This window comes from Osmia bicornis, chromosome 14 (assembly GCF_907164935.1).
Source record: "Osmia bicornis bicornis chromosome 14, iOsmBic2.1, whole genome shotgun sequence".
NCBI lineage: Eukaryota > Metazoa > Arthropoda > Insecta > Hymenoptera > Megachilidae > Osmia > Osmia bicornis.
In genome coordinates this window covers 7,044,647-7,067,224 of record NC_060229.1, presented here as the reverse complement: position 1 = coordinate 7,067,224, position 22,578 = coordinate 7,044,647, and the positions used below count along the sequence as shown (strand labels likewise).

The window sequence follows — 22,578 nt, the reverse complement described above, 5'->3', positions numbered from 1 at the left end:
CGCAGTGAAGTTGGCGCACTAACCATTCACGCCGCGTCGTCGGCATCTCGCCCATTGGCTCACCGACACGGCGTGAATGCGTTAGCGCGCCAACTTCACTGCGACAAATTCATTGCAACTCATCGTACGGATGCGAAAAGCCGAACATACCCGAGTCTGCGCTTACGAAAATAGTCGAAGTCAGATGAGTTCCCCCCTTACCGCGATTATCACTTACCCCTCGTAGAAAGGCTCCGTCTATACTTCTTATGTCTATGGGTCTAAACGGATAATATAAATCGACCTTTAAGGTTATGTGGACCCAGGAAGCCTCTGGACATTCAGGCGCTGTGCTGAGAAAACAGGTTCCGCGATCAACCTCGCGCCGCGCGCACCAATCGAGGCGCTCCTTCACAATTTATATCAGAATACCTTTTTTAAAACTGAACCAAGTAACTTCAGGTTTCTTGAGAAGCTATGAAAATTAATTTACTAGATGATGTACTTCGTCGTTTTAAAAAATTACAATTCGTCGAATTCGTGAAAAAAAATAATGAAGAGCACTTTTTAGAAATTTTGTAACTGAGCCTGTAATGAAAATTTAAAATGTACTTTTTGTAAATATACATAAGTTATATAACTGCTGAACATGTCATCAAAAACGATTAACGCATTTAGAAGTTGCAAGCAATTAAAATTAGTGAAAATCGTGATTCTTCACCTAATAACGTAACTAATCATGAGTTTAGGTTAAAAACCACAATTTTTTTTTATGACGTACATAAAATGTTATAAGATTTGACATCTTATTGCAAAATACAATATTACGTATATTATTTTTTCTCAGTTATGTTTTCGGCCGTTTCATTTAAAATGCAATCAACTGAATGAAAATGTATAAAACAATGTTCTTTGTTGGCTTAAAAAGAAATTAAAGTTAAGTTAGGCTATATATGTATTTAAATAGGTGTAACGTTTTCGTTTCCACCTATTTTTATAATTAATTTATTATTATTTCATGAAAGCGTTGCCGGAAAGTGCGAATTATATGTTCGAAACAGATCGCCAATTATACTGCGCTGTGTCGATAAGGTAGGGAATGATATCAACGATAGTGTAGAAATTACTATTTGTTTACATAACAGCCAAAATAATATATTTATGTGAAAAATGCATCAAATCTTTTTTGTAGAGCTTTTTAAGAGCTTCATTTTTTGTATGAAACTTTTTTCTCTAAAATCAATATTTTCGGAGATATTTAGTAAGAACTGTCAAAACTTTGAAGGGGGCTTGGGGGAAAACGAGGCTTTGTCGCCAAAAATCCTTTTAGAGACTTTTTTCTCTAATCAAGAATAAGCTTTGGTAAAAATTTCAGAAAAATCGAAGAATTGTCGCTTTCGGAATTTTATCCGAAATTGTATTGAAATAACAACTTTCGAATTTTTGCGGGCTAACGCTGTATTACAAAATAACGTCCAATTAGTAAATTTTAACTAGAAATTTTTCAAGCTCTCATTAAGATGGACAGAGAAGAAAGAAGTGTATGATCTTCTTAGATTATGATGGTATAAGGACGGTACTAATATGTGAAATTCAAATCACTCATGTGGCAATATAATGAGAGTCTATTGTAGAACGTTAAAAAATAGACATCCAACACTTAATCGATTACTTTTATTTCAGAATCAAAGTCTTAGTTCTCAAAATAATAAGCGTCTTCATAGTTCTATTGTATTTACCTTACACCTTTTTTAAGCGCCCTGTATAATATCCGTGTTAAGAATAAGTAGAGGGATAAGAATAGGACAAATGCAAAATAATCTCTAAAGAAGTGCTAGTGCATCTTTGTCTCTGCTTTCCAAGGCAACGAGATAAGAGATGAAAGATAATGGATGACTTGGTGAGAAAGGCGATGTAAAAATAAAGGGACTGGGAGTTCCTCGTTTACTTTTAGATTCACCAACGTACTCTGTGACTATCGATCGGTACGAGTGCTTCAGTTTAAATGTCTTTGGTGCAACACGATCAATATTTATGCTGAATACGAATTAACCTTTCGGCTCTGCGAAGATCGTCCTTAAATTTTCAAGCGGTTTCAAGGACGAGCATAGTATTCCCGAAAGCAACGTGCACGAAATATTAACAAACAGAAAAGCATTGTTTCTTTGAACTTGTATCCTGTTCCGTATATTTTTTCTCGTAAATGGTTTTTTGGTACGACTACTCGAACACTCGTCGATGTCGTTCGAAATTCTTTTAGTTCTATGATTTGACAGAGGTAGTCGTGTTTTTTAGAAGTAAAATACATAACAACCGGTGCAGTGAATGTCCGAGAAACATCAGAACAGGAAGTTTACTGTTCTAAATAATATTTTGACAATATTGTCTTTCTTGGTTAAAATTCCATACGTACAAGGTGTCTCAGGTCGGATAGTACAACCGGGCAGAGGGTGATTCTATAAGGAAAAATAATCCGAAAAAAACAATAAATGTTTTCTGTCTGAGCTTTTATTTTCGAAAAAAGCGTTAACAAGTATTATTTTTCTTTATATAAGCTAGGGGATGCAACCCTTTAGCTTCAAAATTATGCCCATAATATCGTCCCTTTATGACAAATAATAGAATCCCAATTTGTTTTCGAGATACATATGTAGAAAAAACGATTCTTCGGGGTAACCCTTGGGGATGGTTTTCAACCCTTAAATGAACGAATTAGCACGTATGAAAAGATACATGTTTAACATTTTTTGATGTATTATAACTAAACTGTTGAGGTACATCTCGAGTACTTTTCTTGTGAGTGTAGATATACACGACGAATATTCGAATTGAATTTTCTCGAAAACACAAGCTCAAAGAAATTTATTCTGTTTTTGCAGCTTATTTTTGTTTATAGAATCACCTCCTGTCCGGTTGGACTACCCGTTCAGAGACACCCTGTGTATCATTTTTTCAGTTTTCTAGATATTTTGAAATATAGTGGAACCTCAATAACTCGAAAATTTTCTTCATTAATTTCTGTTCCACTGTAAAATCCTCTACAACTTAAACTCCAACTTTTATTGATTGGAATTTTATACTTGGACGTTTCGAAGTCAAGAGAACTCTGACCTCTACAAATCGAAGTTTACTTGACTTATAATCAGGAACTTATACCGAAACTGAAAATACTGGTATAATATCGATATTTTTCGGTTCCATCTTCATAACCCTTATATGTAGAAATCGAAATACCGAAATACTGAAATATTGGAATTACGTCATATCCCGGTATATTTACCTTCGTTTACATTTTTTTGAAATAGAAGCTTAAAACTTATGGTAAAACCAGTAGATTCTGTAAGCATTGTTATCATGTTAATTACGTTGGCAAAGTCATACCGAAACCGATATTATACATACATATGTATGTACATATGGAATACCCAGTTAAGAATAATAATCAGCATTCCTCCTGTTTTCATCCACTCCTTGTTTAATTAAAGGTAATTTATACAATGCTTACAAATTGCGAGCAAAAACAAGTTTCACATTGCTATCATTATTGCTGCCACGACTACGCTAATGGTTCAACGTTTCAAACGACGACGTGCCGAACTACATAAGGTCGTTATGACAAAAATGAAGAAGGGATAAAATATTTAAAAATGACAATCAATCTTCGAAATTGGTAACATGAACGTAGGTACTTATGTAAATATTCATCAATCTGATAAGTGAGCTTACAAGAGCGATTAAATAATACTAGCAGCAATAATTTTTTTTTTTATTTTCCTTGAGATGATTTACAATTTGTTCATAAGAACATTCGGTAAATCGATATATCGGGTTGGATAATAGCTTGGAGGCATTTTCCCAGTGATTCATGCCTTAGAGTTAAATACGTCTCTCAATAAACTTGCATATCCTAGTAGCTAGGGCCTAGTTGGTCAGATCGTTGGGGTGCTTCTTACTCAGTCTTCTCGGGATAGATGTGCGATATGTTATTTGCCAGCAGATTAGGATGGTTTTCTAGCCTTTTTTGTATCTAGCAGCGTGACGTGATATTGTGCTTATAACAGATTCTATCTGGAGATCCTTTCTGAGATCTTGGTTCCGAATATACCACGCAGCATTAACAATCGTGCGGAGAATTATCGATTGCAAGGCTTCCATTTTTTTAATGTTGCTCATAGAGCAGCAATAAAACAAAAATTTCGCAAAGTTATTAATTTATGAAGTTTATTATCCATTTACTGTTCATATATTAAACAGGGTATCTTAGATTGAGTAGTACAACCGGGCGGGAGGTGATTCTATGTATAAGCAAAAACAAACCGAAAAAAAACAATAAATTTTTTGTTTGAGCCTTCGTTTTCGAAAAAAAAGGTGTTGAAAAATATTATTTTTTGCAACCCTTTAAAGTAAAAATAATGCCCATAATATTGTCCTTTTATGACAAGTAATAATTTGCCATTGACTTCATTAAGTACTGTTTTTCTGGGTAACCTTTGATGGTGGTTTTCAACCTTTAAATGAACGAATTAGCACGTATAAAAAGATACATCTTTAACATTTTTTGATATACTATAATAATATATCAGAAAAATTGGTGAGGTACACTATTATAAAATGCGATATAGAGGGCCTCATGCAATCATGGGAAGAACCGACAAGACTTTCTGTCATCTACTTCCGTTCCCTCTTGATCGGCATGGTACGAACACGATCGAAAATTTTTCAAGTATTATATCCAGTAAGCTACTTTCATCAACAAACATTTAATATTAGTAAAGCAATGTATGTAGTTTAGGGATGTGCGGGTACCCGATATTACGGGCTCGGACGGGCGTCCGATACATGCGTGCAGTAGGGTAGCCCGACTATTTCGGGTTCGGTCGGGTACAGTCGGGCTGATTCGGACGAGTTCCCGCGGGCCGCGACCCGCCATCCAACTCTCATGTAAGTACACTCATCGTCAGTCCCATCGAAGCTGTCGCAGTGAAGTTGGCGCACTAATACACTGACGCCGCGTCGGTGAGCCGATAGGTGGGGTGCATCGGCTCACCGACGCGGCGTTAATGTGTTAGTGCGCCAACTTCACTGCGACAACTTCGATGGGACTGAGTGTACTTGTTAATACTTGCAATAAGCATGTGCAAAATTTTATTTTGGAATAAGATAATTTTTATATGGAAAAATAATACTTGTAACGAATTTATTTGAAATGAATTTCATTCCATGTCACCTGTATGTTCATTTTATACAAAAATAGATTTTGAACATGCTTATTACAAGCATTAACAAGTACATAAAAGTTGGGTCGCGGGGTGCAGCCCGCGGGAACTCGTCCGAATCAGCCCGACTATACCCGACCGAACCCGAAATAGTCGGGCTACCCTACTGGCACCCGTGTATCGGAGGCCCGCCCGATGTCTTCCGACCGACCACCCAACTATGTATGTAGTCAGGCCGCACATTAGTCGGGCTGCACATCCCTAATGTATTTAGTTACATACCTTAACCCTAACAATGTATTCAACGTATTTTCGAATTCAATTTTCTCGAAAACAATAGCTTAAATGAAAGAAATTTATTTTTTTGCTTATTCTTGCTTATAGAATCACCCCTGCCTGGTTGTACTACCCGACCTGAGATACTCTATTTATTATATGTATTGTGTTTTTAATTCGAATTGATAAGGATTATAAAGATATTATTTCGAAAGCAGTTTAAAGCAGTTAATTTACAATGTCACCGAAAGGAAAACCGAAAAAATATCGGTAATTATTTCGGTTTCGGTACTTTAACCCGAACTTTGGGTATTTATCTATTTCGGTATTATAATGGTTTCGGTATTTACCTATTTCGGTAGTATATCAGTATCAAAATTGTATTGGTATTAAATCCCTGTTTATAATTTACTGAAATAATAGCACAAAGCAAAGTCACAGATATTTTTAATAATTAAGAGTAAGGTAAATGTTCGGAAGTGTCGCTCCTGTCAGAATCGAGCTAATTTTTTTTTGTGTGGTTTCTTACAGTTGAAAAACATCATATTTAATATTATTATGGCAGCACATTAACAAAAACAATGTCAATAAATATTTTTTTAAAGATTTTCTTTTTTATCCCCCACTAGCCCCCTAGTCAGCAAAACGAATTTAATATGTTACTGTTCAACTCGTGGGGCATGTTTTGTTTTTTGTTTACATCTGGAATTGTTGTGGTAATATCCCAAAATTCGGACGACGTGATTACCACATGGCTGGTTATATTGCCGATTTTCTATTTCGTCGAGTTTTCACCGCGCACAGTGAATGCGTACATGCCATCTTCGATGCTATTCAGCAATTTTATAATAAATATTTGTCAAAATAGTTTGTATATCTATTGTATTTTGAAATAACAAAATATTTTTTTTAGAAATCTTGAAAAAAAATTCGAAATATCGACGAATAAATATCTTTTAAAAAATATTTATTGACATTGTTTTTGTTGATGCACTGCCATAATAATATTAAATATGATGTTTTTTAACTGTAAGAAACCACCCCAAAAAAAATCAGCTCGATTCTGACAGGAGTAACACTTCCGAACATTTACCAAGAGTAATATTTGGAGTATAAAATTTGTTTCATAATTATTATGTTTGTACCTGTAAGTATACAGGACATTCTTACTTTTTTCCGCATTACTTTGCTAGCAGACTACGAGTGAAAATGAGAAAAAATGACATAAATACCCTCAAAAATGCTTCGTTAAATAATTATAAAATATTGTTTTTCGTATTGCTTTTCGAACAGATTGACAATATTTATTTGATCTGTTTACCCAAGTTATGTTTGGTACTTGAAGTCGTTCTAGAGAAGTAATGTGATTGGCGTTATTATCAATAATGAGTCGTATGCATAAAAATAAGCAAATGCATATAAGTATGAAATATAAGTAAAAGAAAAAGAGTTAATAAATAGTAGTTTTAATAAATGCTTTTATTTGCATACGGAATCGAGTATCTATTATAACAATTTCTAGTAAATGCTGTTACTTGCTTTTATGCAAATGGCCCAATTAGTATGCTGTACTATTCATGTCAACATGCCATGAATTTTCTCCAGTCAAGAATATACCGACATGCATTTCATTTACGGCTTCATAAACGGAAGTGCTGCAGCTGTTGTAACAGAAGAATTCCCTGTTATAACAATGGACGACACATTGAAATGAAAGAAACGTAAGTAAATGTCGCCAGTTACTATTTCGAGCTTTTGTTACAGTTTTTTAATAAAGCATTTGTAAGCCTATATTTATATGAGATTGTTTTATAGTAAGGACACCCTGTATAATGCATGAGTTGTATATTTGGCTATAGGTATACAATAAACAATTGACCTTTATAACATCAATTTGTCTTTCTTTACATCTTCACAAGTGGAAACTGTCACACAAAATTTCTATAAATCAAACTTTTGTGTTTTGAACTTCTTTTATTTAAAAACTTTATTTTTCCTTTCCATTGAGGTTCGAATTATTGAGGTTCCACTGTATTTAAATTTTGATATATGCTTCTCCTGTAATATTATTTATGTGTAAATCACTATTTTTCTTCAGAATTAAAAGTTATTTAATTTTATTTGGAATAACTTGGAATTTTTAAACCAAGTTTATCGACCAAGGAAAGGGCCGGTTCTATGAATTTTATTATCCTGTGCAATAGTATAAATACTTTATCGCCTTCCCCCTTCAATAGAAAACTCTTAAAATGACGTTTTAATAAATTCTAAATAGTAGTATTGGTTAATAAAAATTTATAAGTTAATAAAAAATAATCATAAATTGTTTATTTTGCAGAAATGAGATAGTTAGAAAAAAAGAAAGATAATAATTGTGATACAGTAATCCCCCAAGTATTCGAAAAAACATCCTTTAAATATTTGATATTATTAACAAAAGTAATTTATTGGAGGAAAGTACCTCTAAGAAACCTCTAAGTATTACTAAGTTAAAAAATCATTTTGGTTTATTTTATTACTTTTCTAATGATTTACGATACACCTTGTATACCTCGCTCTACGGTCGCTCTTTATACAGCATTTCGCTATAACGGCCTTTTTTAATTACTTTTATTTTTATGTAAGCATTTTGATAGGAAATAAAAGGAATAAAATGCTTTCCGAACTAAAAACTATATTATTTTATAAAAAATTGGAACAGATCTAATTGGATTTGTATGGGTTTATATCAAAATAATTGATTCGTTATACGGCTTTTCACTTTACGGTCAACTTTTCCAGAACGTATCTAGCGAGATATGGGTGTATTTGAATTTTGTATAGTCTGGACCAATTTTACCGCCCCCTGTAAACGTACATATTGCGCCGTTAATTGAACGTTAGTGGCCCTTGAAGGTTTAATAGCCCTGGACTCCAGAAATCTTAATCCGCTCCTGACTTAATAGTTCTCGGGGGGTGGAATCTTTTTATACATAATTACCAATTGCACGACAGGCAGCGTAATTAATAGCTATACATTAGCGTCGCTCGGTTTACATAAGACATTCACCCTTGTTGCACTCGTTCAAAAGCATAAAATGCACCTACCTTCCATTGAAAGTCGGAAGAGGGGTCAGTGAAGAACCACTTCTGCGGCCACGGCTTTATCGTTCCCTCCGGCGTCTTGAAGATTAACCCCTCGAGACTTAGGCCATGCGCCAGGACGCTAGTCGTAATGTTTCCTTTCTTGTACGAAGCTATCCCCGCCTTCATGTACATTTGTGGTATTGTTTCATTCTCTCGAAGCTTCAAGGTTATCCTCGGCATTTGCGCCTTTCTCACCGAGCTCGCTGACGTTTTGGTTACTTCGTTTGGTGTACTGATTACCGTTTTGAACGTCGTCGAAAACGTTGGAGGTAAAGTTGATGGAACGGAGGTGGATGTATGTCGGACACTTCTTGTTGGTTCCGAGGAAGTGTGCAAATGCTGCGTGCTGTTTGACACGAAGTCTGTAAACATAATAAACAAAAAAACTACTGTAATTTTAATACGACAATTATAACAAATAACTAATAATAAATTAGACTGATTGATGTAGTTTTTACTAAAAATTAAGAATTATTAAGAGTGATACTAGCATCTATAGTCGAGTCAGGGCCGGCGTTAGAGGGGGGGGGGCAATTGTTCAGGGCGCGGCCGGGCAATTGTCCAGAGCGCTAGATCTGTAAGGAGCGCCGCAGCCTGGTGTCTCTAGTTTATTCATCTACATTCTACATACATATATCTATCCATTTAGATTAGTAAAGCTGCTATGTAGTTTAACAGTTTTTACAATCTAACTACAGATTCATCGTTTCATATTATTACCTTGTGTTTTTTTCTTAAAAATTTTGAACCCCTGAATGGGCGTGAAAATAATCTTGCTCAGGGCGCCAATTTTTCTAAAACCGGCCCTGAATGGAGTAGCAATGAAACAAGAAAAAATAATTCATGCTTTTTGAAAACCAATTCTCAGAGAAACGCGTAATGATTATGATGTTCATATTCAAGAAGAATATACCGAAGGTGCTATAAAACGTTTTTTGGGAGAAACTGTACAAAATTTCTTCTGTAGAAACGCATTTTTATCAGGTTTTAAAAACCAAATTGCAAAATCGGGCTCTGTACGTCGCTGTATAATTGTACGAAGAATATTTTAAAAAAATAATCGTGAGAAAATATTGCTTCTTCGCCACAAAATCTTTGAATTACGAAATCGCTAAATCATTGTCCTTCTCTTTTTATGCAGGAGAGACAAGGATCGTCGTGAGTTTCGTAGTTTCCCGGTAGAAGGCACTGAAGTTCGATTCAGACTGGACCATCACTTCTGTTGACCCTTAAATTAGATGTCTATTGAAGACATATTTGGAATAAATGTCACATGAATAGTATAGTTTGGTTAAGGGAAACGTAGACATGAGGATTTCATTTTGATCTGCTGGGATTTGTCAAAGAGAAAAGGGCAACTTTTACTTTACAACGCATTATATAATAATTAAATTTACTATAATGTTTCAATGTTCATTGTTTATAGCCAAAAATTATCTACAGTCGAGTGCAGCGTAGATATTCTTGGGTCAAGGGTAACTACAGGGTGTTTCAGAACTCGCGTTGGTCCCGTGAAGTTCCTTTGTGAAAATGTTGTTTGAAGCTTCGTTTTTGAATTATTAAGGAAAGACACTGGCGAATCAGAACGCGCACAGCGCGCGTGCTCAGGGACGGCAGCGTCGGTTACGAAAGCGGGGCTTGACGTAGGTCGCGCACGAACGGCTCGGCACCCCGTTGATATAGCACAATAAAACCATTTTCCTTCAGTTTTGAAAGAATCAAAGGAGAGCCTGAAGAGATCCTAAAGAGAACTTAAAGAGAGTTTAAGGAGAGTCTAAGATCAAAGGAGAACCTAACCTAGAGCCGCCTGGAATATGGACAAATAAAGTAATTAAGAAGAGATTTGTAAGGAGGTCCTCGTTTTGAGCACAAGAAAACATTGCTTGTAATTGAGATTAAATAATTTTTATGAATGAAGCCTTGTTTAGTGCGAATTCCCATATTTTAAAATGGTGAATTTTTGAACACACTTTTTTGTACGTGGTTATTGCACGATATACCACTATTATGCTGAATGACAGATATATGCAGTAAAGATTCATGTGTAGGGATGCATTTTAAAGGATTTTGGCTGCTCATGTTTTTACTGGCAATTTCAATATACAGGGTGGAAAGAAGTTCGCGAAATGATTGGGAAAATTCGTAATTTCTTTAAATTTTATTTTTTCCTTCTTTTGATTCGCAGAAATTCTAAAATATACCTGAGATACCTAGATTATAGAAACCTACAGCGTTATTCAGCGTACCAAAATTCTTGAGTTTTATTTTAAAAATCATCGCTCGGTGGTACTAATTTAAAAAGTTTATCGTCGTCATTTTAATGTACGAAATCTTTTTAAACCCTTACCCTCTAAATCGATGACTCTATGTTTAGTGCGAAGTTGTCAAACGCAAGATAGGGTATGTCACCTTCCACATTTCAGAATTTAAAGGGTGGATTTCGCACATTAAAATGATAACAAGAGTTTAGAGTCATTATCACTGGCAAATAATTTTCAAAAGAAAACGCAACAATTTTGATATATTGAATCACGCTGTGCGTTTCCATAATGTGTCCTAGGTATGTATACTTTAAAATTTCTGTGAAGGAAAAAAAGGAATTTTTCCAATCGCTTCGCGATTTTTGCCCATCCATGTAGAAAAATTGTCAACATTTATATGAAATTCTTAATCCCATATAAAGAGTGTGGTTTGGACCAGAAAAAAATGAAATCGGATTGTATAAGAAAATATTGAATTCAGATATTTAAGATGTTATACTATGGAAGATTTAATTCTTTGTTTAAATAATACAGTAATGTAGAATCATATTTTTATTAATCCTCTGTTATTATGTTTCATAGCATCATTCTTAATATTTTTCCAAAATATAAATAAAAATACTTTGAGTACTATGATAATAATATAATACTTTTATATATTTATCTCACTGATATCTTTCTAACATTTTTTATATTTTTTTAGCTAATAAGTAAAAACACTTGAAGTATTGTAATATTAACACTATAACGTTTTATTAATTAATTGATTTTTTATATGATTAATTAATTTTCAATACTATTATTAGTTTCTGTCGTATAATTTTCGGTATGTTATCAGTTTACAAGTAAAATATCTTAAAGCGATATAATACTGAGGAAAGTATCGAGGATGTCGATGTTTATTGATTACTGTGACGAGTTTCGAGCACATCGGTATCAGAAAAATAGAGGTGAAAATATGATAGTGATCCATGGAAGGAATTGGATCAATCAAGTACTTCGGAATTAAATTCTCCCAACCTCACCTCTATTACGTGGTGAAAAGCTGTTTTCCTATAACCAGTTTTATGTTCTAATGTTGCTGATAATATGCAATTAACGTTCGCGGTAAATTAATTGCATGCAAAAAATAAAAATCGTGTTATCTCATTAATTCCTCGAATTTAAAGTGCATTATCTGAAGTATAAAATCTAAAGTATATTATTTCCAAAATTGGACTTTTTATTATAAATAAAAATAAAGAGACCATTGCTTGTGAAAGTGGTGTAAGTCCATTTATAAAAAACGTGTAAAAATTGTAAACCGGGACTGTAGTAACACTTTAATTTTGGAACACAATTACGCAAAAACTATTGCATTTACAACAAAACTCCTTATACCAAAATCTTACATAGTTATCTGGCATTATTGAATTATAGCAATTTTGCTGTATGACAATATCTAAGTTATTAATAAAAATGTAGACTGAAAAAAAAATGTTACAATCGTCCCTCACCCCGAATCGATTGTAATACTGCATGAAATCGACAGTAATTCAGATTTAACTTTACAAAACTAAAATATTTATTGATTTAAATTATAGTAATAAACAAAATGAAGTAAAATTTATAACCAATTAGTCGATATCGTAATAGTAGTAAATATAAGAAATGGCTTAATTGGTCCAATCCTTACATTCAGTACAGTGGTCCGGAACTTAAATCTTTGTAACTTAGGGTCAATGTAACTTAAGTCACCCTTTGTAACTTAGGGTCAATGGGTGACCCTAAGTTACAAAACATATACTAAAATATTATAAATTTTAAACGATAGAGTTTTATATATTGAAAGAATAATGTTTAAAGGAATAGTGTAAAATTTAGAGAATGAAAATAATATGAAACTCAAAATTAAATTAAAATTAGGACTCTCTTTACGGTCCGCCGTTCAAGGGTTAACTGTGTCAAATGGTTAACTTGGATTTCGCAAAGTTTTACGAGAGAATCTTGGAATCTTAGAATTTTTTAATTTTGGAAGTTTCGAATCTGTCGAAACCGAAGAGTTTCATATACTAACGGAAGAATTTTTAAAGGAATTGTGCAAAATTTAGAATATGCAAATAATATGAAATACAAAATTAAATTAAAATTGAGACTATAGGATTCGTCGTCCGAGGATTAACAGTGTCAAATGTTTATTTTCCATTTCGCAAAGTTTTACCAGAGAATCTTAGAATCTTAGAATTTTGGGATTTTGAAATTTGGAAATTCTTGAAGTTTAGAATCTTTCAGTTTAACAATGACGAAAGACTCAGTCCATATCGGGGGGGGGGGGGGCATCATGGCTCTACCTATAACTTACACACTAGTTTCGCCAATGCACTTAGTTACATTAATCGATGCGATTTTTTTTTTTTATAAAAAAGGTATTAAAATACTTATATCTTGAAACTATTAGTTTAAAAATTGTTTCAGTTTTAATATCTTATATACATATAAAGGATGAGTCGTCTAAGGCAAGCCACCTGAATAACTTACTTCTTCGATTTAAAAAAGCTGTGATGCAAATGATCGTTATGTTCAACCATACTTATAAATAAACTCTAATGTCAGTACGAATTTAAGAATTATTTAAATTGAAATATCTCCTAAATTACCAGCTTTTCGACATACATAGGAGTACTTTTTTATAAAGAATGTCTAGCTGCATCGTTTGATGTATAAAAAAGTACCCCATTCCATTAAAAAGAACTAAGTTGACCTTCAAATCTCCTAACCGCCTCCATCTGAAGAAAAGTTATATACACCACTTAATGAGTTCATCGAAACCAAACAACTTTTGTCTGAAACATTTGTTTCTATCTCCAAAAATGTAGAAGTTATTCAGGTGGCTTGCCTTAAGCGACTCACCCTGTATATATTTTTAGTAACGTCACTTTTACAGAAGGATTGGAATAAAATTAAGAACAGCTTATCATGGATACTAGTTTTATAAAAAAGTAGGGGATTTTGTATAAATAATACAATTTCAAAGAATTGGAACAAACATTTCCTTTTATTAAAGCTGTAAATACAAAAATGAAAGCTCGGTGCCTGTTCAAGTGAAATTCACTAGAAATGTTATTTGTTCTTCTCTTAAAATATACGCAGATATTTCTTTTTAACCCACCATCAAAGGGAATCTTGAAATAAAATACAAGTAACAGAGGTATAAACTTGAAAGGAGACGTAGGTTCCATTTTCAGCTCTCGCGTAAAGGCATAAATAAATAAAAGCAGATAATTGAAAATCAATTTAATAAGTTTATGTGAACTAAAATAAAAATTTTTTGTAATTTTTAGATGTCGAAGTCAATTTTTACTATAATATGTTTAAGTTCCTAAAGTAATTTTGCCTACATTGTTATTGTTAAAATGGATTCTACTTTCTGATTAGTTAAATGATATACTAAATAGTAGTTAAATGCAGGTATTTAATGGCTGTATACTGTTCAAAATTTTATTAGCAAAAATAAAATGGATAAATAAATAAATATGCAAGCTAAGTATAACTGTATACTGTTTTGAAGTTAGATTATTTTAATTTTTTATTATTATTTTCGTTCTTATATTCGTATTTTCATATCGTTCGATTCACATATGAATCGCTCATTTGTTTAATCGAATACCTCTATAGAACAAAAAGTACAGTAATTGACAAAATAGTATAAGTTAAGCAATCAAGTACTTAATTTGGTATTAAAATTTAAAAAAATCAAAAAGTGGTGTTTGGCCTGTGAATGGCTTATATAAATATTACAAAACCAAAGCTAATTAATATTTTAATTGCGCATTAAGAACTTTCAGAATAATTTGATTTAGTTATAATGACTTTTCAAGTTTCTATCGTGTTGAAAGTATTTTTCATTGCAGATCCCTTTTATAAAGCTGACCTGAATCAGATACTCGATAAATGTATTCTTTGAATACCTTTAATGAAAAATATTAGATTTTTCATAATAAAATATTTTGTCAAAGAATTATTAAATATTGAATTTATTTTCCAGGTCAGTTTATTCTGAACAGTGTACGAGAGTTAAATAGCAGATAACAATAATTATTGATTAACGCAATATGAATATTTTAATACTTTGATATTAGCTTTAAAGTTCGATTCATTTATGTGGCAAAGTTTGCACTTTTTCAGAAGATTCTTTTTCTTTTGAAGGAAAAAATACACAGAATTTGCTAAAAATTTTATTATCAAATGTATGTTTCATGTTTTTTTTTTAATCATTATGAATTACGTTTTTGGCGTCAAAAAACTGCATCATAATGGTGTTAATATTGTTATCGAATTGGAAAGAATCATAATTTTGTGAATTATTGGTGAGAAATAAATTTTTTAATTCTCACGAGTAGTAATGAGAAGAGAACAACAATTACCAACTCTACGTCTATTTTAACAAATTATTTAACTAAAAATTGTTTGATATTACAATATCATTTCTATTATTTTAATTCTAAATAATTCTAAATAATTCTATTATTTTACTGATAACAAAATGTGCAGTTCATGCATTAGTTGCATTATATACCTAGCATATTGTTACAAAGGGTTAATTTCACAATTATTTTTCCAAAGAAAAAGGTTAAAATGAAGTTTCCTTCTTTTGTAATATTTTATAGAGTCTAATTTGCGATAACTAAACGTAGTTTTTACAGAATCTGACTTACAATTTGCGAACATTGCATTGTGTTAAAAGATTAGAACACTTTTAGGTGCAAGTAGAACTGACCAATTCTGACTGTTTTGATATAAATACAGGTCTTATAATTCTCTCATGTTGTATCAAGTATAGATCTACAGCAATGATCTATATTTGGCATCCTGGTAACAGTTCAGAACGAACAATTCCTGCTATTGTCCGTCGAACACACAGTAAAACTTTTCTCTGATGGTTCGGTTTAGACGTCGATGTAACTCATTCCCTATGTAATAACAAAGCATGGTAGCTTTTTATTTAGATGTATAAGTGACCCATTATATGTTCATCACAAGTTAACAGATGGTCTGATATTGGCTCATTTCCATGCTAAAGAAGTATCGGAGCATTAGACCAGTTTCTAATTCGTTCGTGAGCTTTTATGGTGGTATATTATGTACTCGTCTTCCCAGGGCCGAATGTAGCATGTCTGTCACCCCGCTATTGATCAATAACAGGGCAAGTGTAACATATTTGGAAGAGAGGAGACCGGGGTCGAATGTAACATAGTAAATAAATCAGAAACCATTAGTAGCATTGTCGCGGATTTTGAATATATGATGCAAAATTATAATTGACAAACACACATCCGAGTCTTAATGATATATGTAGATACGCAAATAATACATATATTAAATAAAATGATTTTTCGACATCTTAAAATAACTTTTCTTTAGTGACTTAAAATTCTGATACAAATATTCCTTGAAACAGTGGTCGCAAAGTAGGAACACACTAATATGTTCAATGCCTATCGAAAGGGCGCATAAATGAGGACAACGACATCATCTTTAATTTTAATTAAAATTTAATGAAGAATTAATATTTTGTACCTTGAAAAATACTGTTATAACGAAAAAAGATTAAAGAATCAATACAAATTTCGAAGAAATGAATTTAAGAAAAATAATGGAGTATTTATTTCATAAAGAGAGCATGCTTGCTTAACAGCACACTCATGGGCAGAATTATTATAGTGTAAACAATAAGTATATAAATTAATTTTCGGCCCCTATATTGAATTATTTATTTCAATTGCGACGACTGCCGCGGCGTCGCGCGTCACACTACGCAGCGGGCCCCCCACCAGGCCGGTATCCCCACTCCCGCGAGCGACACAGCATAAATACAATCGATCGTTGCAATTCGAGGCGAGTCGCCTCGGGGCCTCGGCCCCGAGAAGACCTCTTAAGCCGGGTATCCACCAGTATCAAACGCCCGTATCGTATCACCGTTCCGAACCCTTTTGAATAGGCAGACGTTGCCTCGCTGCATGCCACGGCGTGCTACGGCTCGGACAATAGTTCTTCGTGTTTTGAAATAAACTCCTATAGGCGAGAAGTTTCGATTTGCTGCATGCTGTTTCTTTAGTGTAATTATCCAAACCTTATCCTGTTTGGTATCATTTTAATCAGAAAAACGTCACAAATATCTTGGTAACAGTTTTTTAAGAAAAAAATGAAAAATAACAAAGTTCAGTCGTTGCATTAGTATTATCTCACTGATATATCCAATCCCAAATCATATTATCTCGTGCCTCAAGTGTCATGTTTCCACTTGACATAGCATTTCGGGCCTTCGCCTGGGTATGTTGTTTTTACGTTTCAAGTGGTTTCCGAACCAATCCTTTGAACGACAAGAAACCGACAATTTTCGGATCGGCCCGTTCCTTCGCCTCCGTATCACAGACCAATAGAACTTTCGATACTCGGCAACGGAAAAATCTCTGGAAAATTAACATTGTCCTTTTTCAATAATCACACAGGTGATTATTAACATTGCTCTTTTATGTACAGCGTAGCACCGAAGATAATTGATCTGTTTAAATATATTTAGACGATAAAATTTGTCTAAATTAAATTAGGTTAAATTCATAAATAATTTAATCGCTTTTGAAATGAATCCAATAATACCGCAAGATTTCAAATAAATTGAAACCCAAGTGACGGCACGAAACGCTATGTCAAGTGCCAACGCATGAACCTTTCCTTCGATGCAACAGCAAAGAATCGACAAATTTTTCGGATGGATCCGTTGCCTCCGTTCCTTTGGAACGCCACGCAGCAAAACGAGACTCCTCGCCTGTAGTGGCCCAGTCCTATTGCCGAACCGTTTATATCAAGAAACGAAGAAATGTTGTCCGCGCCGCAGCATGCCGTTGCATGCAACGAGGCAACGTCTGCCTATTCAGAAGGGTTCGGAACGGTGATACGATACGGGCGTTTGATACTGGTGGATACCCAGCTTAAGGCGGTCTGGACCGGAGCACCGGTGGCTCTGCGCCACGGCAATTTCCTGGCACAGAGATCACCGGCTGTCTGACCGTTGGTATTGCACTACACCACGGGCTGGCAGCTCCCAGAAGGTCCATCTGCTGTAGGCGACTAGCTTCGCTATCTCCGTGGCAATCTCCCGGGATGACCAAATTAGTGCGTGTTCGTAACGGCCGCTGGTTCTACCGCGGGGTTCCGAATACTAGCCTACACGGCACCGCATGCGAACTTTGGCAACCGGCTCTGTCCAATCCCGTGGCTTAACCCAGGGTTGGCCAGGACTAGTCGTCACCTCGTCTGCTTAAATGGTTCTACCTTTGCAGGCGAGGAGACAGCCGCGCAAGGCAAGCGGGCAGCGACTCCACACCGCAGCGCGTAATAAAAAACACCGGCCCGAACGGGTCATACCCTCCTGATTTTCCCGACCGATCGCTCTCGCGCATTCGCTCTCGGCCTCGCGACCGCGCTCACATCCGCGCCCGTTAGTATGTAAGACCCGCGTTAGTTTGTAAGATCTACGTTAGTGTACAAGGCCCGCGTACTAAGTGTAAGGGACCGGGATCCTGTCCGTAGCAAATAAGCATAATGTATATTTAGGTTAAAAGCGAAGCTTCATTCGTCGTTTCATGTACCGGCAAATTCTATGTTGTAGCGACTAAGGCAGGAGATCTCCGCCGGCGAGGGCAGAAAGAAGACATAAAGTAAATGCTTAGTTATATTCACCGAGCAGGGCCTTATTATTTGCGAACCTTGGCACGGGCTAACCCCGCCGCGGTGCGCAACGACGAGTCACGTTACATGGTGCCCGAACAGTTCGGAATAGCGACAGTGGAACCTCTAGTGTTAAGATTTGAGGTATATAAGGAGCGAGCGAACAGAATCGAGATTACAATAAATCGAGTAACCGAGAAGAGATGAGACCGAGCAGAAAACCGGGCAGCAGAAGCGAAGAGTACGAGCCGAACCAGCGAAGAACAGAAGCCACGAGACCAGAAGCCACGAGACCAGAAGCAGTCTACCATCGGCAGTCCAGCCATCCAAGCCTACCAGCCAGACCGACAGTCGGCTACGAGTAGCTGAACTAACCGAGAAGTACACCGGACCGGGCAGTCATAGAACAGGATGGGCGGCATCGCATGGGTATACCGCTTGAAGAGAGACCAAGTAGTCGGTGAACTACGCCGACTACAACTCCCAACACTAGGGACATGGGTCCAACTACGACATCGTTTAGCAGGTTATGTCTGCGATCACCCGGAGAAATTTGTCGATTGGTCGCCAGACGAGCCCGGCTACAATGAAGAAGTCGACCGAACACTGGACTACGAGGAGTTCCACGCAGAAATCGCACGGGAATGGTTCCACGCCAGCATGGGAGTACAGCCGGCAACGGCTACATCCACGAAAATCCGTGAGCAGGAAACGATAAACGCAGGAGCGGCCGAACGGCCCGTAACACCACCAGAGACAGCCAACCACTTAACAGGAACCAACCAGACAGAAAACCACCAACTACCAATGGCTGTCTGCCACGACCGAATAATAATCATCGTCCGCATCGGGGATAACGATATCGAGGCTGTACTAGACACCGGGTCCGCCGCTTCCTATATCAGCAGCGAAACGGCGGAAAAATGCGAACGAGCCAGATGGACAAAGGAGAAACACCACCTAACTACCTCCCTAGCCAATGGCGACATAACAACCATCTACGCCAGCTGTAGCTGTACCCCCTGTAGGGGGTGGGGGCTTTACAACGGTATGCGTCGCAAGCACTGCTTCTACGTCATGCCAACATTAGTGCACTCTATGCTCATCGGCATGGATTTACTACGCAGGTTAGGCCTGCAAGTCTGGCTAGGGAACCAGCGCATAGACAGGAAGGAAGTCCAGAATCCGCCAGCCCCTGTCCCATGTGTAATAAACGCGCCAATCGGTCTAGCCGAACTAACTCCAGCCGACCAGCAATGGCTAGACCAACTAATTCAGCGCGAAATAAAGGCGTTCGAAGAAGTACGAGGTCTCACCCCGCTCATCAAACACGAGATCCAATTGGAGGAAACAACTCCGATCAAACAACGATACCGACCGTGCAATTCAGCCATGCAGAAACTCATCGACGAGGAAGTCGAGAAAATGCTTGCCGAAGGAATCATACAGCCGTCCAGCAGCTCGTGGAGCTCACCAATCGTCATGGCCAAGAAGAAGGACGAGAAATACCGATTCTGCGTAGATTTCCGGAAGCTAAACCAGGTCACATGCAAAGACGCGTACCCGTTGCGGCACGTAAACGCGACTCTGGACAAACTACGTGGAGCAAAATACCTCTCCACCATCGATCTAAAGAATGGGTACTGGCAGGTGCCACTCTCACCAACAAGCCGGCCTCTGACCGCCTTCACCGTACCAGGACGAGGGCTGATGGAATTCGTCGTCATGCCATTCGGGCTACACTCGGCGCCGTCCACCTTCCAACAACTCCTGGACGGAGTAATACCTCCGGAGATGGCACCCCACACCTTCACTTATTTAGAAGGCATTGTAATAGTGACATCCACCTTCAAGGAACACTTCAGGGTCTTAACCGAGGTCTTCCGTCGACTACGGGCAGCAAAACTCCGCCCAAATTGGGAAAAGTGCCATATGGCACGAAACAGCCTAAAATATCTAGGGCACATCGTGGACAGCGAAGGGTTCCGAACCGACCCGGAGAAGGTAGCCGCGGTAGCAGACGTACCACCACCAACCAACATTAAGGAGCTCAGAAGATTCCTGGGTCTCTTGTCGTGGTATAGGCGTTTTCTACACGACGTCTCACAACTAGCGGCCCCTCTCACTAGACTGTTGCGGAAAAAGACCAAGTGGACATGGGGGAAACCACAGCAGCAGGCATTCGACGAATTCAAGAAGCGCCTCGTCGATTCTTCGGTCCTGGCCGTTCTGGACTGGAATAAAATCTTCATCCTGCAAACGGACGCGAGCACGGAAGGCCTGGGAGCCGTGCTCACCCAGGAAGATCAGGGCGAACGAGTCATCGCCTACGCCAGCCGGACCCTCAATAACGCTGAAAGAAACTATTCGGCCACTGAACTAGAATGCCTTGCGGTCAGATGGGGGATTTGGAAAATGCGCCATTACCTGGAGGGATACCACTTCATCGTGGTCACCGACCACCAATCCCTCAAATGGCTAGAAAAGATCGACAACCCATCCGGACGATTGGTCCGATGGGCACTCGAGCTGGACCAGTGGGATTTCGAAATCCGCTACCGACGGGGACCGGAAAACACGGTCACCGACTCATTGTCGCGACGGCTGCAAGCCGTTTGCGGATTCAAATCACCACTGCAGTGCAACTGGTACAACAAAATCTACCAGGAGGTAAAGGACCACCCAGAGGAGAACCCAGAGTACAGAATAGAAGACGGGAAACTACTTCGCCACATTCTACCAACCCTGGACTTCAACGAGGCAAAACCCGGACAGCAATGGAAAATTTGCGTACCTAGCGATCAGAGGCAACACGTCCTGGAAGAGACACACGACAATCCGACCGCCGGGCACCTAGGCGTGACCAAAACGCTTGCCCGCTTAGCACGGTCATACTACTGGCCAGGAATCCTGCGAGAAGCCACCCAATACGTCAGAAGCTGCCACAAATGCCAGCAGTTCAAGGTAAGCCAACAAGTCCAGCAGCGATACTGTACCCAACGAAGACGCGACTGGCAACCGAAAGTCGGTGAACGAGTATGGAAACGCGCTCACACGCTATCCAGCAAAACGGAGGCTCGGAACGCCAAACTGTCCACCGGTCCCTACAGAGTACAAAAAAAGGTATCTCCAGTAATATTCGACCTCCGGGACCACCGAGGAAAACGCGTGAACCACGTCCATGTCAGAGATCTAAAGCCGGTGGTCGCCTCTTCAGCCAGACAAACCGGCAACGGAGCCGCGAGAAGCGGCAACGTCGCCCCCCACTCCGACCAAGGCCAGCCACCAGCTATAAAAGACCAGGAGCAACCACAGGCAAGCCAGAAGCATGGTCGAGGAGGTAGAGGCAGACCTCCGCCGCCTAACACGCAAGGTAAGCGGGCAGCGACTCCACACTGCAACGCGTAATAAAGAACACCGGCCCGAACGGGTCATACCCCCCTGATTTTCTCGACCGATCGCTTTCGCGCATTCGTTCTCGCGACCGCGTTCACATAAGATCCGCGTAAGATCCGCGTTATTTTGTAAGACCTGCGTTTGTAAACCCGCGTACCGACTGTAAAGGATCGGGATCCTGTCTGTAGCAAGTAAGCATAATGTATATTTAGGTTAAGAATGAAGCTCCATTCGTTGTTTCATGTACCGGCAAATTCTATGTTGTAGCGACCAAGGTAGAAGACCTCCACCAGCGAGGCCAAGAAGAAAACATATAATAAATGCTTAGTTATGTTTACCGAACAAGGCTTTATTATTTGCGAACCCCTACCACAATCTTGCGAACCCTGACACGTGTTAACCCCGCCGCGGTGCGCAACGCCGTGCGCACCAACCGAGTCACTCCGTTACAAAATTAATCTTTTTCTTGTCCTGATGGAGTTGTACAATATCTTTGAAGCATCAATTTTAAAACCATAATAGCAATTCTACTATTAATATAATTTCAAGAAATAGTAAATGAATATAATGAACCGATGTCATTATCCAATAATGGGACTAGCCAGATGTAACAAAGG

At 37.5% G+C, this 22,578-nt stretch overlaps 1 protein-coding gene across 4 annotated transcripts in view; it reads right to left on the bottom strand.

Moving 5' to 3' along the window:
- The window catches only part of LOC114879379, a 167,770-nt gene that overhangs the window by 133,096 nt on the left and 12,096 nt on the right, over positions 1 to 22,578 (bottom strand). For all 4 annotated transcript variants that reach the window (XM_046288683.1, XM_046288682.1, XM_046288680.1 and 1 more), the window contains exon 3: positions 8,559 to 8,959. In XM_046288683.1, the coding sequence (XP_046144639.1) occupies positions 8,559 to 8,959 (401 nt within the window). The remainder of the gene's footprint in view (positions 1 to 8,558; positions 8,960 to 22,578) is intronic.